Source organism: Capricornis sumatraensis, chromosome 1, assembly GCF_032405125.1.
Source record: "Capricornis sumatraensis isolate serow.1 chromosome 1, serow.2, whole genome shotgun sequence".
NCBI lineage: Eukaryota > Metazoa > Chordata > Mammalia > Artiodactyla > Bovidae > Capricornis > Capricornis sumatraensis.
This window is the reverse complement of record NC_091069.1, coordinates 142,739,817-142,762,298: the sequence shown is the minus strand read 5'-3', so window position 1 is coordinate 142,762,298 and position 22,482 is coordinate 142,739,817. Positions and strand designations below refer to the sequence as shown.

Below are 22,482 nucleotides of genomic sequence, written 5' to 3'. Positions count from 1 at the left end.
GAGTGAGTAACCATTTCCTTCTCCGGGGGAAAGAAAAAGCATAAACAATAGCAAAATATTTAGCTCCCTAAATACAGCCAACAAGGTCTAGGATTCACTTTGTTTTGTTTTTCCTTATTACAATAAGTATAATAAATAACATGGAGGTAAACATCATACTTGCTAAAAGAACTGCAAGTGATTACTTCTGGGGAATATGTGGGGAGGGAACGGGACAAAAGTATGACCACTATTTTTTTTATTATAATCAATGGCAAAATAGGAAAAAGAAAAATAAAAACACAAACAAAAAAAGGTTGCCTCTACAAGATCCATTCTTATTTTCTTCCTTCCTTATTAATAGAATCATGTGAAAGTGAAAGTCGCTCAGTCCTGTCAGACTCCTTGGGACCTCATGGACTTAGTCCATGGAATTCTTCAGTCCAGAATACTGGACCGGGTAGCCTTTCCCTTTTCCAGGGGATCTTCCTAAGCCAGGGATCGAACCCAGGTCTCCCGCATTGCAGGCAAATTCTTTACCAGTTGATCCATAGGGGAATCACAGGCATGAGTTTATCCAGGAGAAAAATACAAAAATATATCCTAACATTCTTTTCAGATGGGACTAGCTAACAAGATTGAAATCAAAGCTACTGAGTAAAATTTACAGCAAGATGCTTTTGGCTTATCCCAGAGAAACCCCATTCCTGATACATGGAACTGAGATTTAATGCTTGGAACGCCAGCAACTATTTTGGATCATGAGGCAAACTTGAGATAGAAGATAAAGATGACTAATAACAAAGAACAAATGATGATAAAGCTACCATATCATTCCTAGTAACCATTCAAGACTTTTCATATGAGAAATAAATATGTACTTGTTTAAACTATTTAAGTCAGTAAACAGTGGAAACAGTGTCAGACTTTATTTTGGGGGGCTCCAAAATCATTGCAGATGGTGACTGCAGCCATGAAATTAAAAGATGCTTACTCCTTGGAAGGAAAGTTATGATCAACCTAGATAGCGTATTAAAAAGCAGAGATATTACTTTGCGAACAAAGGTCCATCTAGTCAAGGCTATGGTTTTTCCAGTGGTCATGAATGGATGTGAGAGTTGGACTGTGAAGAAAGCTGAGTGCCAAAGAATTGATGCTTTTGAACTATGGTGTTGGAGAAGATTCTTGAGAGTCCCTTGGACTGCAAGGAGATCCAACCAATCCATCCTAAAGGAGATCAGTCCTGGGTGTTCATTGGAAGGACTGATGTTGAAGCTGAAACTCCAATACTTTGAACACTTCATGCGAAAACACCCTGATGCTGGGAGGGATTGGGGGCAGGAGGAGAAGGGGACGACAGAGGATGAGATGGCTGGATGGCATCACTGACTCGATAGACATGAGTCTGGATAAACTCCAGGAGTTGGTGAGGGACAGGGAGGCCTGGCATGCTGTGGTTTCATGGGGTCGCAAAGAGTTGGACACGACTGAGCGACTGAACTGAACTGAACTTCTAGCAGCAAAATGCAATTCCTCAATTTTAAGTCTTATATGACTTATTAATAAACAAAGCACATACAAAAACATAAAATTAAATCAAAAAATAATTCCAGGAATAGTAAAAATGTATTATACTCTAAGTAACTGCTCAAGAAAACTATATTATATGAACTTTATACCAAGACTAAGAGATAAAGGTTGTATTTTCCTAAAACAATTAAATTTTAATTTAAAGAGGCATGAGTATCTATTCTGTAAAACTATGAAGTGAACTCTTTTTCTGTTAGATTGTTTATCTGTTTAAAGTGCTTGCTACACACTGTGCTGTGCTCAGTTGCTCAGTGGTGTCGGACTCTTTGCAACCCAAGGGACTGTAGCCCGCCAGGCTCCTCTGTCCATGGGGACTCTCCAGGCAAGAATATTGGAGTGGGTTGCCATGGCCTCTTCCAAGGGATCTTCCCAACCCAGGGATCAAACCCAGGCCTCCCGCACTGCAAGCAGATTCTTTACCATCTGAGCCACCAAGTAAGCCCAAGAATACTGTAATGGGTAGCCTATCCCTTCTCCAAGGGAACTCTCCAACCCAGGAATCAAACTGGGGTTTCCTGCATTGCAGGCAGATTCTTTACCAGCTGAGCTACCTGGGAAGCCCTTCTTGCTACCCAGGATGCACACTAGCTGCTTAAAATTATTTGATGAGATGATTAAATACTTTCTCTCAAGAGAGTATCCACTAAGAGTTCCAAAGTAAGGTTATAGCAGGGTTTCTCAACTTTGGCACCAGATAGTTCTATCGATAATTCTATTGACCACTATGAATCAGATAATTTGCTGTTAGGGCTGCCCGGTACATTGCAGGATGCTCAAAATCTCTGGCCTCTGAGCACTAGATGCCAGTAGCAAGCCCCCAAGTAAGACAATCACAAATATGTCCAGACGTTGCCCAATGTCTGCTACAAGAAATAAAATCTGAAAAACAATATAGTCATTTTTGCATATCAGTTAGTGCTTCATTAGGAACACGTGGCTTTTCTAATCAACGATTTAGAATTGTAACATTTCTAAATTCTCTCTCAAGTTTACTGCAGGATACAAACTTTAAGTGACCTACAGATTAGATTATCTCTAATGTTCCTCTTAAACCTTCAGAGGATTTCACATGTGAGAAATATTAATAGCCTCTATCTATTTAAGCCTATCTGTGTGCTAGGTATAGTACTGAGACCCTCATGTTCATTCTCGCATTTTATACTTATGACATCCTCATGGGATGGCTATTTAACCCCACTATAATAAGAAATGATTTTAAAGTCTATTTTAATCAACATATTGAAGTGCTTTCAGAAATGCTTATATATCATTCACTATATCCATTCTGGCACTGAACTAAGAAGGGTATCTTTAACTTAATTTATAATTTGTGATAAAAAATTTCAATGTATCTAGCAACAAAATTAAGTTGAATTACCACAACCTTCAGGTATTGGGGAAATGTTCACAGCCCCTAAGAAATCAGAGATAATTAACTGTTAACTTGGAATATTTTTTATACAGGGGCATAATGAAAGAATACTTTTAAAATTTTCCATCCATTATTCCCTGAGTTCTTCAGCAAATCTTTCTTCTCTCTTGTACAACTTGACCAAAAAAAATAAAAGTCACTTTATAAGTATTTGAGGATTCATTTGTAATTTCAATCTATAGTTCAGAAGAAATCGAAGGCTGAGTCCAAAAATCCCAGCTTGTTCACCTAACAAATTAAGTTGCTCAGGCCTCAGTTTCAACAATGTAACTTGCATAACAAGACCTATCTGAAGGCCTTAAGAGTTAGTAGGCCCTTGAGAAATTACATTTCTCTTCCTTTCATCCTCAAATTAAATATAAGCTAAGGGCCAATTCTATTTAAGCATTTGTTGAAGTGTACTAATAAAAGCCAAGGGAGGATATGACAGGGCAGTCAAACATTATTCAATGCAACTGGAAATGAACATTTTCAGTCTCCCAAATCCATCATCTCAAAAATCAGTTATAGGCTAAGGGATTATCCCCTTAGTTTGAGATTTATAATTACTAGTATTGTTTCTCAAATAGAAAGTTTATCATCAAATGCATTGAGTGCATGCATGATTTTTCACTTACATTATCTACAGTCTTCTGTTTTACTCTTCCCTGTGGTAAAAGACACAGAACCATTCTTGAAAAGAAGTGTTCCTTCCTCTCCCTTCACCCACACACTAACTGCCAAGAAATTTTGATTCACATTTCTAATAGGAGAAAGAAAAATTAGAGCCTTTCTTCTCAACTTTACAAGGCTGTGTGTATAATTCATATATTGAGTTAACTGTCACCAACTCAAGTATGTGTTATCCATTTTATGGATTACTCACAACTAGTAATTTACTAATGAAGGCAAGTTACCCTTAGCGAATATTAGGAAAACAAATATTTAAAAAGAAACAATCTTTAGGAATTAGATTGTATTCCTTTACTGGTAAATAAAGCATAATTATTATACTAGAATTCTATTAATCAGTCATAAAATGCAACTTAATTCAGGTAATCTTTTATTCTATTAAAGTTTTAACACAAAAAAACACTTCACAAAGCTCACCTGCAAGGTGGAACCAGGATAGGAACCCTAATAAGAGATCTTTGGGTAATGTAGAGTATTATAAAATATGTTATGAGATTTCAGGTAAAAGTTGGTAACATGAAAGTTATGTCAGTATAACACTCATAATTTAGCAATATAAAGGTTTACTAAGCTCTTCCTGTTTACTTTTATTTCCTTGGATATTTTAGGATGTAGTGGAGTTTTATAAAATAGTCAACTTCTTTTGTTCTGAAAATAATTTACTGTCACTATTCGGACACTGTATTTCACAAGCTAAAGTTATTCATTTGTTCTCAAAGTTGGTTTCAAGAAATAGAAGGAAAGTAATTAAAAGTTCTCCAAAAATGTTCTGGCCCTCAAACTAAATTTTGCGTTCTACAGCAAATAAATTTACAAACCTAAATGTAACCAAAGCCAAGATACTCATTAATGATATAAAAAGCAAAATATAAAGATAGACTTTCTGCCTGTGACTCTATTAAAAAGATCAACTGTAACATAATTTTACAGCAGTTTAAAACTCCTACAGGTAAATAATCTACTGAAAACATGGTTTCTACATATAAAACATAGAAGATAAGCTCTGTAATGACACAACCTCTAAATTCTGAATGCCAATACAAAAAAAAAAAATTTGTTTAAGAAAGTGACTAAATAGCAACGCCAAAGAAAACTCACGTATCCTGTATAATAAGACAATTTCCACCACCAAACAAACATATATTTTGGAGAAGACAGGGATGAAATCTTCCTGAAGATGTCAACCCCACCCTGTTTTCCAAGCAATGTCTCAATGCTTGGAGAGACATAAAATCAAATTTCAGCAAACACGATGCTCATTTCTGCTTAGCTTTATTTCTTACTTGCTACCAGAGTGAAAGTAATGGCTAACTTTAAGATGTAAAGGATCCAAAGGGTTTAGATCCTTTACATATTCACTCGTTTAATTACTATCCGGATTTGAAGGTAAAGAAACTAACGCACAAAGAGGTTAAGTAATCTGTTTAAGATAACACAGCTAGAAGTAGTGGAACCAAGATTTGAATCCTATACATCCAAGATAATAAACAAAGGAATGAGTTGGAACAGAAGCAATTAAATTTTTTCCCAAGAGTTTGCAAAATAATAGTGCTATGAAAGAGAACAAAATGTTAAACTATAAATATATGCAGATGTACATGTATAGATTACATAAATTCTACCCCTGCACAAATATGGTACTTTAATATTTGATTATGCTTAAACGTTCTAAATACATCAAATCGTTGTGGCTGTCGACCAAGTAAGTAATTTATTGTCACTGTTCAGACACTGTTTTGTTGTTGTTTTTTTCCACAGGCTAAATAAAATACACTATAATTTAAAGGAAGAGGGGGTGGTGGTGATGTAACCAGAGCAATAGTTTCAGGAAAGCTACTTTCTCTATTAGCAGTTTATCAGAAAAGAGCTTGTGTGTATCTGGGAAAGGAGTAAGAAAAGGAAAGATGACAATCCCATGGCCTTAACCCCCCCTCCCAAAAAAGTAACTAAATCATTGTGGGTCAGCGCCTAAGCCAACTGGAGAACTGGCCCAGCGGGATCTCGTGAGGGGATGACAGGAGACCCTAGCAGAGGGGGAGGGGTGGCGATGACAGGAGAGGGGGCGGTAGAGAGATGGCACGCCTCCCATATCCGAAAAAGGGGAGAAGACGGGGTGCAAGAGGCGGAGAAGGGAAGGCAAGATATGTTTCCAGAGACTCCAAATGAGGTGACAAGAAACAGGATAGGAAACACAAGAAAGGCGGGACCCTCGGGCAGAAAAGGGTCTGTCTGGGGCAGGGGAGGTATGTCAGTACAGAGCTTTCCTGCCAGCTGACCCTCCGGTTCAACCCCTCCACCCGGGACAAACTCTCACTTTCTCCGCAACCCTCAACCTGCGCGGGTCATCCCGAACCCGCTCCCCGCCCCCCACCCCAAGCCGGATAGGTGGAGGAGGGAGCTTCATCCTCAACGCTCCTCGCTGCGCCGGTGGCGCGAGCGCCGGACACAACCCAGATTCGGAGACGGGAAGAGCAGGAGAGGCAAGGAGGCCCAGGACCGGCTGACAAGTCCGGGCGGGCGGCCGACGGGCGCCTCACCTGACAGAAGCGTCGGCAGTAATCCCGACTGCTGATCCCGACGCCGCCACCACCGCAGCTGCCGCCGCCAGCGCCGCCTCTGCCGTCGCCCGCAGCTCTAAGCCCGGGTGGGCCTGGCGGGGACTCCACAATGGCCACGAGCTCTTCTCCGAGGCGTTCGGCCTCTTGGTCGCTCTCTTCCTCCGCCATGAGGCTCTCGCCGCCCAGCGCGTACCAACCCCTGCGCCGCCGCCGCTGTAGCTGCCTCGGTTAACCTCCTCCTCCTCCTCTAGTTCCCTCCCCCTTCTCTCCTCCCCAGCCGGACAGGGGCCTCTCGGCTGGCTCTACTTCCGGCTCCGCCCACCCACGCCCCCAGTTTTCATTGGAGAAAGCTAGCCGCCAATCATGCATATGTCCGCCCTTCTGCCACTATTGGTCAAATTTGCCGTCTGTTTGATAGACTTGCAGTCCGTTGGTCAATGTTGCTCGGCGGTTGCTGGGGGCCGCCTACGAGCTCTGCCACTGGTGGCACTGGAGGACGGGGCGCGGCGGGGGACACGGCGGCCGCCGCGGGGCTCGTTCGTGCAACAGCGGCGGCGACGGCGGCGGTGGCGGCGGCGGCTGGTCCTCCTCCCTCTCCCTGTTGCTCCTCCTTTTCTTCCTCCTCCTTTCCTTTCCGGCCGTGTATCGTCCACTTCCCCTAGCGACGGCTCAGATCCTACGGTACCGAGGAGCTAGGGAGGCCGAGGGTGGGCCCGGCCGTTGGTGCGGGCTTTGGGCCCGGGGCCTTCCGTCCCGAGCGGGAGCCGGGGGCGGGGCCGGGGCGCCGTTGTCGGCGGGAGGAAGAGGGAGGGGACGGGAAGCCTGACAGCGGCCGCCTCCGCCAGGCGCCTGCCGCCTCCTCCCTTGAGACTGCCGCCAACTCGGCTGTCGAGTTCCTGGGCCCACGGCCGGCAGCTGGGACTCGGCCCTGCCCAGCTAGCGGGCAGGGGCGGTGAGACGCCGGCGTGCTGGGCTCCGCGCGGGAGGAGGGAGTCTAGACGCCGGGAGCGTCGCGAGCCCCGCCTTTCCCTCCTCCCGATCCCTGGGGCTGGGGCACTCGAGGAGGCTCAGATTGGGGCGGACGACTGAGGAGGGACTGGGCTGAGGAGAGCTGGGGTAAACGTTGGGATCCGGATTTATGGACTTAACTAGGGTGATTTTAAACACACCTGCGTGGTGGCTGTTGTGGACCTTCTTCGTTTTTTTATCCACCCTTCCCCCTCCTCCATTTTTTCTTTCCGTTTGTTTTTCGTGTTTTACAGTAAAGGCATGACTTCCCAGGACCTCAGGGAAAATAGGGTGCAAGCCCAGAAACTGTTTCCCCATCACCACTTGTTGAAAAACTGATTTGAAGGCATATCCGGGTTTGAACAAACGGAAAGTGCCAGGATTTAATGCGTCTTTGGTTTTGCGCTGGAGACCCTTCACTGCTAGGTATCAAGACGAAAAAACTGGAAACTCATCCGGTAAACATTTAAACTTGAAAACTTCTGATGAGTTTTATTTTTATCCAGTAAATGATTTGCTTCTTTTGTTGGCCAATTACTGGCCTTAACTTTTTAACTTCCTCGTTTAAAATATCTTTACTTCTATGGAAAACACTTTTGTTCTTCGGTTCTGTAAACTCGAGCAACCTCTACTGGGTAGATACTTGCCTCTGCAGTAACACAAATGTACTAGAAAACTTACAAGATTTTATAATGAATAGGCCTTTCATATTAACACAAGTGATTGCGTGTTTTATGCTTCATAACGAACATGTTAATTGTTTACAGTTTGAAATCCAAAAATAGACTTTAAACATAGAATGATTTAAGCATCACTAGTCACAAATATGTAATGTTTTCCATAAAGAGGTTGGAATTATTCATTATAATTGGGACTGACTTGGTATAAGATTCTACAACACATACCATAAAGTACAAATATGTGTAATGGTAATTCACTGTTAAGTACGCAGGAATTGTCTTCTGCAATTGAAAACCTATAGCCTAAATATTTGACACATGAGAGCCTTGGTTTAACAGATTTTTATTGGAAAAAAAAAGAATAGAATTAAACCTATTAAAGCCTAAACTTTCCAAGAATACTGGGAAATGTTGAGTTCTCTGAGGTTATGTCCACAGGTGTCTAATACATAAATTCTTTTGAGAGAGATTTCATGTTAACCAGCTGTGAATTCTGTAGCATAGATTAATGGAATATTCCAGTGTTTTTTATTATGCTTATAAAGCATAGTTCTTCAGAACACACCTGGGAATTTTTCTCTAGTGTATTTAAAGGGAACAGAATTCCATCCTGAAATCTATCAAATTCACTTCAGTTTCTTTTATCTGGACTAATGTAAGAGTTTAATCCAACAAATGGTATCATTTACAACCTTTGTTATCTCAAGTTTTCAGTGCCCATAACCTTATGATTTTGGCAATGATCAGAAAAATCTGTTGTTGGGATAAATTGAGAAATTACTAAGTTATTTCTGAGTTAAATATTTGTGAAAATAATCAATTATTATCCCATATCAAACAAATTGTGATTGAGCATCCATCATGTATGAGATACTGTGTTAAGTTCTTGGTTTTGGTCTAACTTAATAAATGAAATAAATATTAGCAAATGTAAACATTACTCTTCGATGTAAACGAAAGTGTTAGAAAAGCTACTTTGCATATTTTGACTATCATCACGTTTTGGAAAGGTGTCTTAGTAGAGGTGTATATACATTAAATAAAAATGACTAATTTGAGCTCTATATTTTGACTGTAAAATTTAATGTCATTGTTGCTGCTTTTAATCACATTTGGCCTGTGTCCTTTCTTGACTTTTACTTTCTTTATTCTCAGAAGAACTTTAGAAATTATATTCATCTCCGTATAGAATTATACCAGCTAAATGGCTCACCTGTTTAAATAAATTTTGTACATAATTCCTTGAAGTTGATTTCCTAAAATCGGTCATTCCAGAATTGTGACAGGAACAAAGTTCTTTTAAAATTGAACACACATCTAAATTAGATGAGATTCATACAATTGATACCATTACTATAGACCTGTGGTTAGATTTTTCTAAAGGATAGTGACATCTATGATAGTTGGAGTTCTTTTTTTAATAGTTCGAATTTAATTTCATCAAAATCAAGGAATGGACTTAGTTGTTACTAGTAATTTTCTCTGGTTTTCCCTTCCCTTAACATATTTCAGGTAAGTTAAGACTTAATAGACAAGTCTATTAATAATTTGAATTAAATTTTCTGAAGCCTTTAATCTTAAAATGTTTATACCTACCTTTTATTTTTGCTTCCTGCATGAAGTGTTATAACACTTATCTTTGTTTCTCTTGTCTTGAAAGAACCCCATTCAAAGTCAGAATGGAACGATTTGTAGTAACAGCACCACCTGCTCGAAACCGTTCTAAGACTGCTTTGTATGTGACTCCCCTGGATCGAGTCACTGAGTTTGGAGGTGAGCTGCACGAAGATGGAGGAAAGCTCTTCTGCACTTCTTGCAATGTGGTTCTGAATCATGTTCGCAAGTCTGCCATTAGTGACCACCTCAAGTCAAAGACTCATACCAAGAGGAAGGCAGAATTTGAAGAGCAGAATGTGAGAAAGAAGCAGCGGCCTCTAACTGCATCGCTTCAGTGCAACAGTACTGCGCAAACAGAGAAAGTCAGTGTTATCCAGGACTTTGTGAAAATGTGCCTGGAAGCCAATATCCCACTTGAGAAGGCTGATCACCCAGCAGTCCGTGCTTTCCTGTCTCGCCATGTGAAGAATGGAGGCTCCATACCCAAGTCAGACCAACTGAGGAGAGCATACCTGCCTGATGGATACGAGAATGAGAATCAGCTCCTTAACTCACAAGATTGTTGACAAGGAGGTTACCACCATTGTGATCAAGATAAATAATGTGGAGTATTAAAAGTTACGTGTTGATTGTGTGGTTCATTTTTATATTTATTACATTTTAATCATGTGATGCAGAATAGTTTTGCAATGTATATACAGTTGCAGGCAAAAAAATAAAAAACTCACTGCAAAATGTATTGTTAATTTTAGTCACCAATGGTGTAAAGAAAAACTTAGGGTTAGAGTGTGCTAGGATACCTGAAACCTGATGGTTATCTTTAAAATTGATGGTTTTTCTCCTGAAATGTTTGTGCATGGAAGAACTGCCCTGCTTTTTTACCCTGTTGCCATGTATAATTATTCCTTGTGAGATTACCTAATTACTTGGATTGACAACTAGCCTAGGAAATTGAAGCTGCTGCCAGGCAATACCACTCACAGTAACTTAAAGAAATTATTTCCCTGATTAGAGGATCCTCAAAAAAGAAGGGAGGGTGGGAAACTATTCTCATATCTTCAGATTCCTAGCAGAAAAAGACTGTTTATTGCAGACTGTGCTTTACTTGTATATGATATAGTTACCTTAACTATCCTTCAGTTCCTCACTGTCTTTTTTCCTTTTTTGTTTTTTTATTTTAAGGCTTCTTGTTGTATTTAGTAGCAGCTTCAAGTGACCAAAAGACTGAAATCTTCATGGCAGTGCCAAAGCCACTGGGAATTTTGCAGTGATACGATTTTAGTCTCTAACTATAAACAGATTTTTGAACCATAGGCTTTCATTTCAAGTGTCATTCTGAATTTCCAAACTTCTTTTTTTATGTCATGGTATTAAAAGACTTCAAGATTGGCATTTTAATTTAAACACGTAGACATTTTATGATTGAGTTTCCTGTTTTTACAGAGAATTAGCAATTACTTTTTGGCTGACAAATCAGATAATAAGGAGATTACTTTTTATGCATTAATTTTCCATATGATATTATAAAAGTTTATTTAGATAAATAGACTAGAAATAAGTTTACTTACTTTCACTTTTACGTGCTTTGCCTCCGGTGGTACAAGGTTTTTAAACATAGATGATAAACCATTGTCTAGAAATACTGGCAAGGTTTTTTTGTAGTGGTGATCTGGCAGTATCCTGCATAACTGTTTGGGTGAGGAAATAAATCAGTTCTGTTAAAGGTCAACCATGTTCAGGCAATGAGCTCTATCTGAACTTCACTATCCTGTAAGGTTATTAAAGTAGCTTAGCCCAGTTGTCTTTGTTGGATACCCAAAATAGATTTTTAAAAAATTGAACAGCTGAAAACGGACTAGAGGTTTAAAAAAAAAGTCTTAAATTCTTTGAAAACATTCAAGTTAAAAGTGTTTATAAAATATATTTCTATTACAAGCACTGATAATTGATGCCCTATGTGATGTAGAGGGAGCTATCCTTGAGATAATTTTACCACAGATCTTCATTTTAAAAAAGCCAAAGTGAGTAAGAAAAAGATGTTTTTCAGAAACAGCTTTCTATATCTTTTTTGGTAGATTTAAGTTCCTAGTTTGGGTTGTCAAAGTGCCCATCTGATTTTAGATTTATGTGAGATTTTTTTGGTGGTTTTCATTTTTAAATAAGCCTGCCACCAAAAAAGAAAAATCACTTGTCCAAATTTGAGCTACCAGATTTTCTCATGTTCAGTTGCGTTAAAAGTAGCACAATTAATGCCCCGAATAGTGCTCTCATTGATGAAGCACATGCAAGAGGAGACCAGCAGCAAAACATAACCAAAATGTACTTTGTTTTTACTTCCTCTAATAAAGGATATGCAGGCAACCATGTTTGATTTGAATTATCTAAGATGGTACCAGATCTACAAAGCTAGGAAAATAATTGAGTTTTATAGCATTCTTCTCAGAATACAAAGATAAGGTTAGATAAACAATCATTCTAATTTTTTCAAGACTCATGAATCAGACACCTCCCTATTTAGATACTAATTTGCAGTAACAGCAAACACGTAGTGGCAGAACAGCTTTGAGTAGTCCTCAGTAAACTGGATGATGTTGCACCAGAAAAACACCAATAATTCACATTTGAATATTTAGTAGTTAAAACTAATTTGATAATCATATAGGTCCCCTATAGTTTGATGTATTTCTCCAGGCTCCTAACTTTTCACACATACACTACATCTAGAGGCATAATCTATCCTGTTAGGATTATATCATGTCCTTAGAAGCGTTTTCCATCCTGTTGTGGAGGTTTAATATGTTTCTTTACTGATTGTGAAATTTTTCGTTCCCTGAAACTGGTTAACTTTACTTCATAGTTAAATAGATAAGGCAGAATGATTGTATTAGCCTGCTCAAACTGGTACAAATCTGTGAAACCATGGTTGGCATACGCTGGATAACGAACAGAATATCTAAGAGGCATATGCTGCTGTGGTGTGTAGTGGACGTGTACAGACGCTTTCAGTCTTAACTATAGTGTTAGTGTGATGCTATACTATTGGAAAAAAATAGCACATTTTTTTCTATTTTATAAGTTGTATGCATAAACATAAGATTTGTTATGTTTCATTTATAAACTGCCTTCAACATGCTTACCTGTTAAAATAGCGTTTTCTCTAAGTATGGTAGTATGTCTTCCAGAATCTCACTATATGCTTACAGTAAATAGTTCCTAACTTGTTGAAATGTTAAATTCTTGGTTGGTTTCTTTTGATTCTCTGGGGCATATAGCAAGCCTGAAAGACATTTCTTACAGGGTGAAAATTTAGAAAGATTGCATATTGGAGCCTAAATAGTTATTTTATTCATTATCATCTTTGAGTAAGACTTCTTTTATTTTAAACAAATGCTACTTCCAGTTAAGGCATTTGGCCCTAATGAATTTTCAGGGACCAAAATAAAGTTCTGATTCTTAAAATTGTAACCAATTAAGTATCGGCTTGGGATTGTTCAGAAGTATTCATTGCTTAAATACTATTGTAAGTGACAGTTGGCAAGATCTTCAAGCAGAAAGTTCCACATTCAGACCTTTTGCCTGAAAGAATCTGTACATAAATGTTAATGGAAAATACATTTTAGAAAAATGTAAGGTGGCCCAAAACAAAAGCCACAATTTGTCATTTGGTGCTTAGTCTTTGTAAGAGCTCTCTGTGATTTGACTTGCTCCAGCTGCCTTTAAATGAGTACAGATCACTTTCAAACATGTTTATTAAATAAAAAATTCATTCTATAATTTAATTGAAAATCTTAGCCTAAAATGTTTTGGCTTCTAGTCCACCCTGATTAAAATGTGAATAGTGAAGTGACTATCCTAAGCCTGGTTTATCTCAATCCATACTACCATAGATTTCTGAGGTAAATACAGTTCTTACGTAGTGGTATTCTACTTGTATCCAGAATACTGTATTCATTAAAATTTTACTATGTTCATTTCTGTATGCCCTTGCTTATTTTTTTTGCTCATGCATGTATACTTAGTATAAATTGTTGCTTTTAAAGTTTTGTCTCTGTGACTTTTAGAAATAAATTTCAAAAATTATTTCAATTTTTTGAAAGCATGTTTTGTTTTGTGGGTCAATAGCATATATTTCATAATTCCAACAGATAATAGTTTTATGAGTATACATTTATTTTCCTACTAGTTACATCTCTTTGAAAGACTATCAGTCCTTACCCCCAGTATCAAAGCATATATTCTGTCAAATCACATCATAGCTACAGATAGCCCCTTTCCCCTAAAATTATATAGGTAATATTTAAATACACTTAATCAGTACTTTTAATTGGCAACATACTGTAATTTTCTACCTTTAGAAATACTAACAATGGAAGACAAGGGCCTAATTTGCATCTCCTAAGTTTTAGTGGGATTTTGAAAGATTTGCTATATCCTTATTCAGCACTGGAGGAAAATGTATAGAAGTGGAAACTGTCTTTTATTAGTTTTACCTAGTTTTGAGGGCAAACAGTCCTTCTATTTACTGCTATTTGTAAGATATTAATGAATTTATATTTTTGGTGATTCCCTGGTGGCTCAGTTGGTAAAGAGTCTGCCTGCAATGCGGGAGACCTAGGTTCGATCCCTGGGTTGGGAAGATCACCTGGAGAAGGAAATGACAATTCACTCTAGTATTATTCTTGCCTGGAAAATCCCATGGACGGAGGAGCCTAACAGGCTATAGTCCATGGGGTTGCAAAGAGTCAGACACGACTGAGCGACTTCAACTTTTCAGTGAATTTATAAAGTAATTGACTTGTTTTTTTCTGAAGTCAAAAAGGTAGGGCCTTAAGAAATTTGTCAATACTCATTTCCAGTTTAGTATCTCCAAACCATCAGAGACACATCATTTTTCCTAAAGAATCTCATCATAACCTTTATTAAATGTAAACCAATTGAATGTATGTGCTTTTGAGTTTCATAATAGTTCCCTGTTTTTCTGTGTAAATTGAGTTGTATTATGCACCTATAACATGGTATCTCATATTGCAAAATGTTCCTGGGATCAGACTAGCTAACCTAGCACGATGAAGATTAAAACTAGCAAATAGAATAGGACTTGTGATGCATTTTATACGTATGGCACAGCTTCCATCATGTTACTTGATTTCACTTGTTTTATACTACTTAGGATGAATGCTTGGTGCACTCTTGTTTAAATGTTGGAATCATAATTTAAAAGTTCATGGCCTCAAGTTCTTGGCTAAACATGAGTAATATGCAATCAACTAGTACTTAGTTCTTATTGTGTGCTTGAAGCTACACTAGCCACTGGGGATACATGAGAAAAAGTAAAGATTTGTTGCCACAACACAGCGATGGGGGCAGAAGAGTGGGAGAGCACATGTCTTTTCTAGCCAACTTCTTTAAACCAATTCCTTGTAAGACTAGTAAATTACCAACAAAACACTTATCATTGGTTTTATCTTGATTGTCCCAGTCTTATTTTGTACAGAAGCAATAAAAATTGAAAATTTGCAAATTAAATTGTCTGCATATCCTTGAAAATCTGGTAGTGTGTTTTATCGATAACATAAATTTCTATATTAAAATCTGTTAAACAGTGAAAGTGTGAGTCAGTCATGTCTAACTGTTTCTGACCCCATTGACTGTAGCTCACCAGGCTCCTCAGTCCATGGAATTCTCCAGGCCAGAATACACTAGAGTGGGTTGCCATTCCCTTCTCCAGGAGATATACCCAACCCCAGGATAGAACCAGGGTTTCCTGAATTGCAGGCAGATTCTTTAACATCTGAACCACCAAAGAAAGCCCTATTAAACAACGGGACCGACCAATATAAATGCCTGTAATACAAGAACCTGCCACATTTTACTGCAATGCCCATGATAAATCAAGTGTCATTGAATACTGGATATCACGATAGTCACCGGTGTACTTCATCGATTAGACACTAACTAATGGTGATTATGATCATCTAACTTCCTGGGTTGATATGTATATCAGATGACAGATTCCACAATCTTGTCTGTTTAAGCATACAAGGAATCAGTATGTAATAGAACACAGTGACTTTTTAATTTTTTTCTTACTATGCTGATTTAGTACCTATTCAGTAGTAATAATAATTTTATGCATTCCTCTTAATCCAACAAATTCCACTTTTATGAATATATCAGAAAGAAAATAGCAAATATATAAAGATATATGTAAAAAGTTCATTTTAATATTATAATCATAAAAAAACTGCAAGTGCTATGAATGTTCAGCAGTACTGGCTGCTGCTGCTGCTAAGTTGCTTCAGTCATGTCCGACTCTGTGCGATCCCATAGACGGCTCCTCTGTCCCTGGGATTCTCCAGGCAAAAATACTGGAGTGAGTTGCCATTGGAATGGTCCAAAAATTATGTCACAGGCATATCATGACACTATTCAAGTGATCTAAAAGAATAGATTAAAAGAGACACAATGTTAAATTCATATATATATATATATATATATATATATACATATATATATATACACACACACACATATATAAATACAAAGTGTATTTTGGAGAAAAAATGTTATGCAAAGCACAATACGTTTTTATGTGGTAAAAAAAACATACATCAAATGATTCAGATTAAGATTACTAACAAGTGGTGGTATTGAATGGGGCTGGGGGCAATATTTACCTTGTTTTACACACTCTTGTATGTTGACTTAAAACAAGCACATGTTATCTGTGTCACACACACAGAATATATAGTAGACTTCGTTGAAACATGCTACCATAACAGTTATATCCAAACTATAATGGGTAGCAATATCACATAATTCATCTACCTTGTTAATGAGATTACTAAAATATTTTAATAGATGAACAAATATTTTTAAACATCATTTTTGAATTCTTTAAAATTTACCTTCATAAAATTTAGTTGCATATTTACCAAGTAAAGTCATTTTCTTTTCCCCAAGTTATTCATTTCTAAGTATGTAATGGGGAATCAGTTTCAAAATTATGACTTTAGTATCCCTGTATTCTATAAATAACCTAAATTTTCTAGTTTTTACAGCAGTTATAAGGACTACTACACAATGTTTCAATAATAACTATGTCAAACATAAATCTAATATTAAGCTGCTTAAACCCTGTAGGTATTTCCTAATCTGTCAGGTAATGATGATAAGATGAATGTCATAAAATGTCATCAGGTAGTTTCTCTCTGTAACACCTTACTATCCTATTTCAGAAAACCGGCACCAGATCAGGACTGGAGCTCCATGTCTGATAACCATTGGTAATTTAATTCTGTTCCTCTCCATGCAGGTTGCTATTGTGGAATGTACATTTTTCTGAATACTCTTTTTCTACTAGGGGACGACCTAACATCTCCTTGCTTACTCCCACAGAACAACAGTAGTTTCTTTACTGTTGGGTTGGTCACTATGTTCCTCCACATTTTTCCACATTCATGGAACAAACATTGTGGCCAACCCAATACTTAGTATAATAGTAACACAAAACAAATAAGATGCAGTCTTTTCCCTAAATTTTCTTTCCTATCTGATTTCCTTTTTCTCCTCTGATGCTTTTTCATCTTCTTCCCTTGTGGATTTTTATGCTATTTAAGAATAGCACAACTATTCTTTGACTAACACAGAGTATTATCAACTTACTGTGAGATCACGAGAGTTGTAAGTAGGAAATTCATGTCTAGATCCCATGTAGTCATTAATCCACACTTTTAGATGTACCTGGAGTGCAAAATCAAGTGGGCCTTAAGAAGCACTACCACAAAGCTACTCAAGGTGACAGAATTCCAGCTGAGCTATTTGAAATCCTAAAAGATGAGGCAGTTGGAGTGCTGCACTCGTATGTCAGCAAGTTTGGAAAACTCAGCAGCGGCCACATGACTGGTAAAGGTCAGTTTTCATTCTAATCCCAAAGAAGGGCAGTGCCAAAGAATGTTCAAACTACTGTACAATTGCCCTTGTTTCACACACTAGCAAGGTAATGTTTAAAATCCTTCAAGCTAGGCTTCAGCACTATGTGAACGAGAAATTCCAGATGTACAAACTGGATTTAGAAAAGGCAGAGGAACCAGAAAAAAAAATGGCCGACATCTGCTGGATCATAAAGAAAGCTAGGGAATTGCAGAAAAACATCTATTTATGCTTCACTAAGTATACTAAAGCCTTTGTGTGGATCACAGCAAACTGTGGACAATTCTTCAAGAGATGGGAATACCAAACCACCTGACCTGCCTCCTAAGAAATCTCTGTGCAGGTCAAGAAGCAACAGTTATAAAGGGACACTGAAAAACAGACTGCTTCCAAATTAGAAAAGGGTGTATATTCTCACCCAGCTTATTTAACTTATATGCAGAGTACAACATGTGAAATGATGGGCTGGATGAAGCACAAGCTGGAATCAAGATTGCCAGAAGAAATATCAATAACCTTAGATATGAAGATGCCACCACCCTTATGGCAGAAAGTGAAGAACTACAGAGCCTTTTGATTAAAGTGAAAGAGGAGAGTGAAGAAGCTGGCTTAAAACTCAACATTCAAAAAACAAAGATCATAGCATCCGGTCTCATCACTTCATGGCAAACACGTGGGGAAACAATGGAAACAGTGAGAGACTTGACAGTTTTGGGCTCCAGTATCACTACAGATGCTGACTGCAGTCATGAAATTAAAAGACACTTGTTCCTTGAAAGAAAAGCTATGACCAACCTAAACAGAATATTAAAAAGCAGAGACATTACTTTGTCAACAAAGGTCCGTGTAGTCAAATCTATGGCTTTTCCAATAGTCATGTAAGGATGTGAGAGTTGGACTATAAAGAAAGCTGAGCACAGAAGAATTGATCATTTTAAACTGTGGTGTTAGAGAAGACTCTTGAGAGTCCCTTGGCCTGTAAGGAGATCCAACCAGTCCATCCTAAAGGAAATCAGTCCTGAATATTCACTGAAGCTGAAACTCCAAAACTTTGGCCACCTGATGCAAAGAACTAACTCCTTGGAAAAGCCCCTGATGCTGGGAAAGATTGAAGGCAGGAGGAGAAGGGGACAACAGAGAATGATGGTTGGATGGCATCACCAACTCGGTGGACATGGTTTGAGCAAGCTCCAGGAGCTGGTGATGGAAAGGGAGGCTGGCATGCTGCAGTGACTCTTAGCAGAGTCACTAAGAGTCGGACATGACTTAGTCATAGAACAACAACAAGGAGAGTGAAAAAAATTCAAAAAACAAAGATCATGGCATCTGGTCCCATCACTTCATGGCAAATAGAAGGGGGAAAAGTGGAAGTAGTGACAGATCTTATTTTGTGGGTCTCCAAAATCACTGTGGATGGTGACAGCCACCATGAAACTAAGACACTTGCGTCTTGGAAGGAAAGTTATGACAAACCTAGACAGCATATTAAAAAACAGAAACATCACTTTGCCAACAAAGGTCTGTATAATCAATGTTATGGTAGTCATGTACAGATGTGAGAGTTGGACCATAAAGAAGCGCTGAAGAATTGATGCTTTTGAGTTGTGGTGCTAGAGAAGACTCTTGAAAGTCGCTTGGACTGCAAAGAGATTAAACTAGTCTATCCTCAGTTCAGTTCAGTTCAGTCGCTCATTCGTGTCTGACTCTTTGTGACCCATGGACTGCAACACGCCAGGCTCCCTGTCCATCACTAACTCCTGGAGTTTACCCAAATTCATGCCCATTGAGTCGGTGATGCCATCCAACCATCTCATCCTCTGTCTTCCCCTTCTCCTCCTGCCCTCAATCTTTCCCAGCATCAGGGTCTTTTCAAATGAGTCAGGTCTTCCCATCAGGTGGCCAAAGTATTGGAGTTTCAGATTCAACATCAGTCCTTCCAATGAACACCCAGGACTGATCTCCTTTAGGATGGACTGATGGGATTTCCTTGCAGTCCAAGGGACTCTCAAGATTCTTCTCCAACACCACAGTTCAAAAGCATCAATTCGTCGACACACAGCTTTCTTTATAGTCCAACTCTCACATCCATTCATGGCTACTGGAAAAACCATAACTTTGACTAGACAGACCTTTGTTGGCAAAGTAATGTCTCTGCTTTTTAATATGCTGTCTAGCTGGTCATAACTTTCCTTCCAAGGAGTAAGCATCTTTTAATTTCATGGCTGCAATCACCATCTGCACGTGACTTTGGAGCCCCCCAAAATAAAGTCAGCCACTGTTTCCCCATCTATTTGCCATGAAGTGATGGGCATGGCATGCCATGATGCCATGATCTGTTTTCTGAATGTTGAGCTTTAAGCCAACATTTTCATTCTCCTCTTTCACTTTCCTCATGTAGCTCTTTAGTTCTTTTTCACTTTCTGCCATAAGGGTGGTGTCATCTGCATATCTGAGGTTATTGATATTTCTCCTGGCAATCTTGATTCCAGCTTGTGTTTCTTCCAGTCTAGCATTTCTCATGATGTACTCTGCATATAAGTTAAATAAGCTGGGTGACAATATACAGCCTTGACGTACTCCTTTTCCTATTTGGAACCAGTGTGTTGTTTCATGACCAGTTCTAATTGTTGTTTCCTGACCTGCGTACAGATTTTTCAAGAGGCAGGTCAGGTGGTCTGGTATTCCCATCTCTTTCAGAATTTTCCAGTCTATTGTGATTCACACAGTCAAAGGCTTTGGCATAGTCAATAAAGCAGAAATAGATGTTTTTCTGGAACTCTCTTGCTTTTTTGATCGTAAAGGAAATCAATCTTGAATAGTCATTGGAAGGGATGGTGCTGAAGATCCAATACTTTGGCCACTTGAGGCAAAGAGCCAACTCTTTGGAAAAGACCCTGATGCTGGGAAAGACTGAAGGCAAAAGGCAAAGGGGATGGCAGAGGATGAGATGGTTAAATAGCATCACCAACTCAAGGGACATGAATTAGAGCAAACTCTGGGAGACAGTGGAGGATAGAGGAGCCTGGCATGCTACAGTCCATTGGGTCGCAAAGCACTGGACACAGCTTAGCAACTGAACAGTAACAATTGTATTGAATCTACAGAAAAACAGGTTCAGGTTGGCCCAAAAGGAAAGAAGTCTAGGAAAGAAGGTCTCCAAGGAAACAAATGGAATACATATTATTTTGTATTACATTCATATTATTTCTTTGATAATAGCATCCCATTTTAGGTTTATGACTGCAGAATTTTCTTTTATCTTGTGACAACTAATTTTTTAAAAGCTTTCTTCTGCTCTTGCACTGTCTTTGTTTCCTCCAGGCTCTTCTATTTTGACTGCTTAATTTTAATCTATCTCTTTCTAATTGGGAACAGTATTTAAGTATATAGTGATTCATAGATGTTCATTCGTACTTGAGAACTAAATAGCTGATTGGAATCCATGTGTATATTGGGACCTGGCAACAAGTAATCAGAAACAATTTTTGAAGAACTCAAAAATCAAATTGTTGAAAATCTCTTGTCTAAGTACTTTCAGTTTCTTTAAACTCAGAGAGAAGGGTGACAAATGTAAAAATTAATAAAGAGAAAGCTCAATCAAATAGAGCCTAAAGATCAGAAGGGGGAGCTCTCAAGGCCTGTAATGATGGTAATGATGGCAGAACCCAACAGGAAAAAGAAAGACACCTATACTTTCCTAGCAAGGACTCAGCCAATGAAAAGCCATGAACTCTGTAAGACAACCCGTCCAACTTCCTTTTCCCTTTTATAAAAGCATTCTCATTCCTTACCATGTGCACAAATTTTTGTTTTCAGTACATTTATTTTTATAGTTAAATCATATTCATGGATATTTCACTTTGACTTTCCAACTATAGTTTTAATAGCTTTCTTTTTAAATAAATCTTTTGAAGTATAAAAAGGTACAGCAAAATCGTCAAAGGCACCGTGTAATGCTACACAAATACGACCAAACACAAAACATGATGTGGCACAGAATGGCTAGCTGCTCACCAAACCTGCAGACAGGGAACTGCAGATCCCAGCCTCCCTTCCCAGATGATGGAGTTCTGGAGTGAAGTCAAATTTTAATCTCCATCATGCAATCTTCCATTCTCTTCCTCCTCTGATGACTCAACTCCAGCCTCTTGTGAAAGGACAAGTTTGGGAGTTGAACTGTGTTCCTACAGAAATAATAGCAAAAGGTAATTTTCCTGGATGACAAGGCATATTGATATGTGCTGTTTCATCATCTAGGAAGATTTCCGTCTAGAAAGTCTTTAGGGCAGTGAACTTTATTTCACTTAATTGGTTGATAGTATGATGGAGAGACACACACAGAAACACCCTCACTCACTCCACACGCTGGTACCTAGTGTTCTACTGGTTATACTCCTTGCTCTGAGGTTTTTATTACATTATGTACAATAACTAGGTTTTTTCTTTTATCAGCATTTGAATAATCAACAGAATTCATCATATTATTTAAGATAATCTACTTTCTGAGGTTTTAACGAAGAATTTAATACAGGCAAGGAATGCTCAAATTACAAATTCATCTCATTTGTTCATTGTAGCAGGTGCATAGTAGGCTTGAAAGGATTTGGAAGCACCTTCTTCAAATTGTGGGTGTATGACCATAAATTAGTAAAATCACATAAAAAAATTCCAAGGTTAAAGATTTTCACTACTTAAGACTGACCTTCATCCAGTTAGTACCAAACAGGATTCTTATAATAATGAGAGAATGAATGAATTTCTTAATATTACTTACATATGTGTGAATTGTTCTTTTGTGTGTATGTGTATTTAACAAATTTCTAATCATGGGTGACATATACTCACTACCTATTATGTTTCTTGACTTATATTTTATGATGTCACTTTCATTTATTCAACACATATTACTGGGTACAAACTACTCAGGTGTTGTGAGAGCACTCTGCTCTAGACCTAAGGGGACACGAGACTAGGTTGCTATTCTCAAGAAGAAGCTCTAATAGGGGAGAATATG

General features: G+C 38.4%; 2 protein-coding genes across 3 annotated transcripts in view; one reads left to right on the top strand and one right to left on the bottom strand.

Annotated features, from left to right (window-relative positions):
- Positions 1 to 6,399, bottom strand: part of ZNF654 (zinc finger protein 654) — an 86,085-nt gene extending 79,686 nt beyond the window's left edge. Inside the window, exon 1 of the mRNA XM_068981866.1 lies at positions 6,211 to 6,399. Within this exon, the coding sequence (XP_068837967.1) occupies positions 6,211 to 6,399 (189 nt within the window). The remainder of the gene's footprint in view (positions 1 to 6,210) is intronic.
- Positions 6,400 to 6,758: 359 nt separating this feature from the next.
- CGGBP1 (CGG triplet repeat binding protein 1) lies at positions 6,759 to 13,576 on the top strand. 2 transcript variants are annotated; one of them, XM_068965899.1, is made up of 3 exons: positions 6,759 to 6,912; positions 7,494 to 7,697; positions 9,580 to 13,576. In XM_068965899.1, the coding sequence occupies exon 3, from the start codon at positions 9,599 to 9,601 to the stop codon at positions 10,100 to 10,102; it is 504 nt and encodes a 167-aa protein (XP_068822000.1). In that variant the 5' UTR covers positions 6,759 to 6,912; positions 7,494 to 7,697; positions 9,580 to 9,598; the 3' UTR covers positions 10,103 to 13,576. The 2 variants fall into 2 exon arrangements, with proteins under 2 accessions (XP_068822000.1, XP_068822007.1); XM_068965906.1 differs by lacking the exon at positions 6,759 to 6,912 and having other exon boundaries at positions 7,370 to 7,697.
- Positions 13,577 to 22,482: the final 8,906 nt, after the last annotated feature.

Excerpts from the sequence above, each read along its gene's own strand:
- CGGBP1 (XM_068965899.1), top strand. The coding sequence starts at position 9,599 with ATGGAACGATTTGTAGTAACAGCACCACCTGCTCGAAACCGTTCTAAG.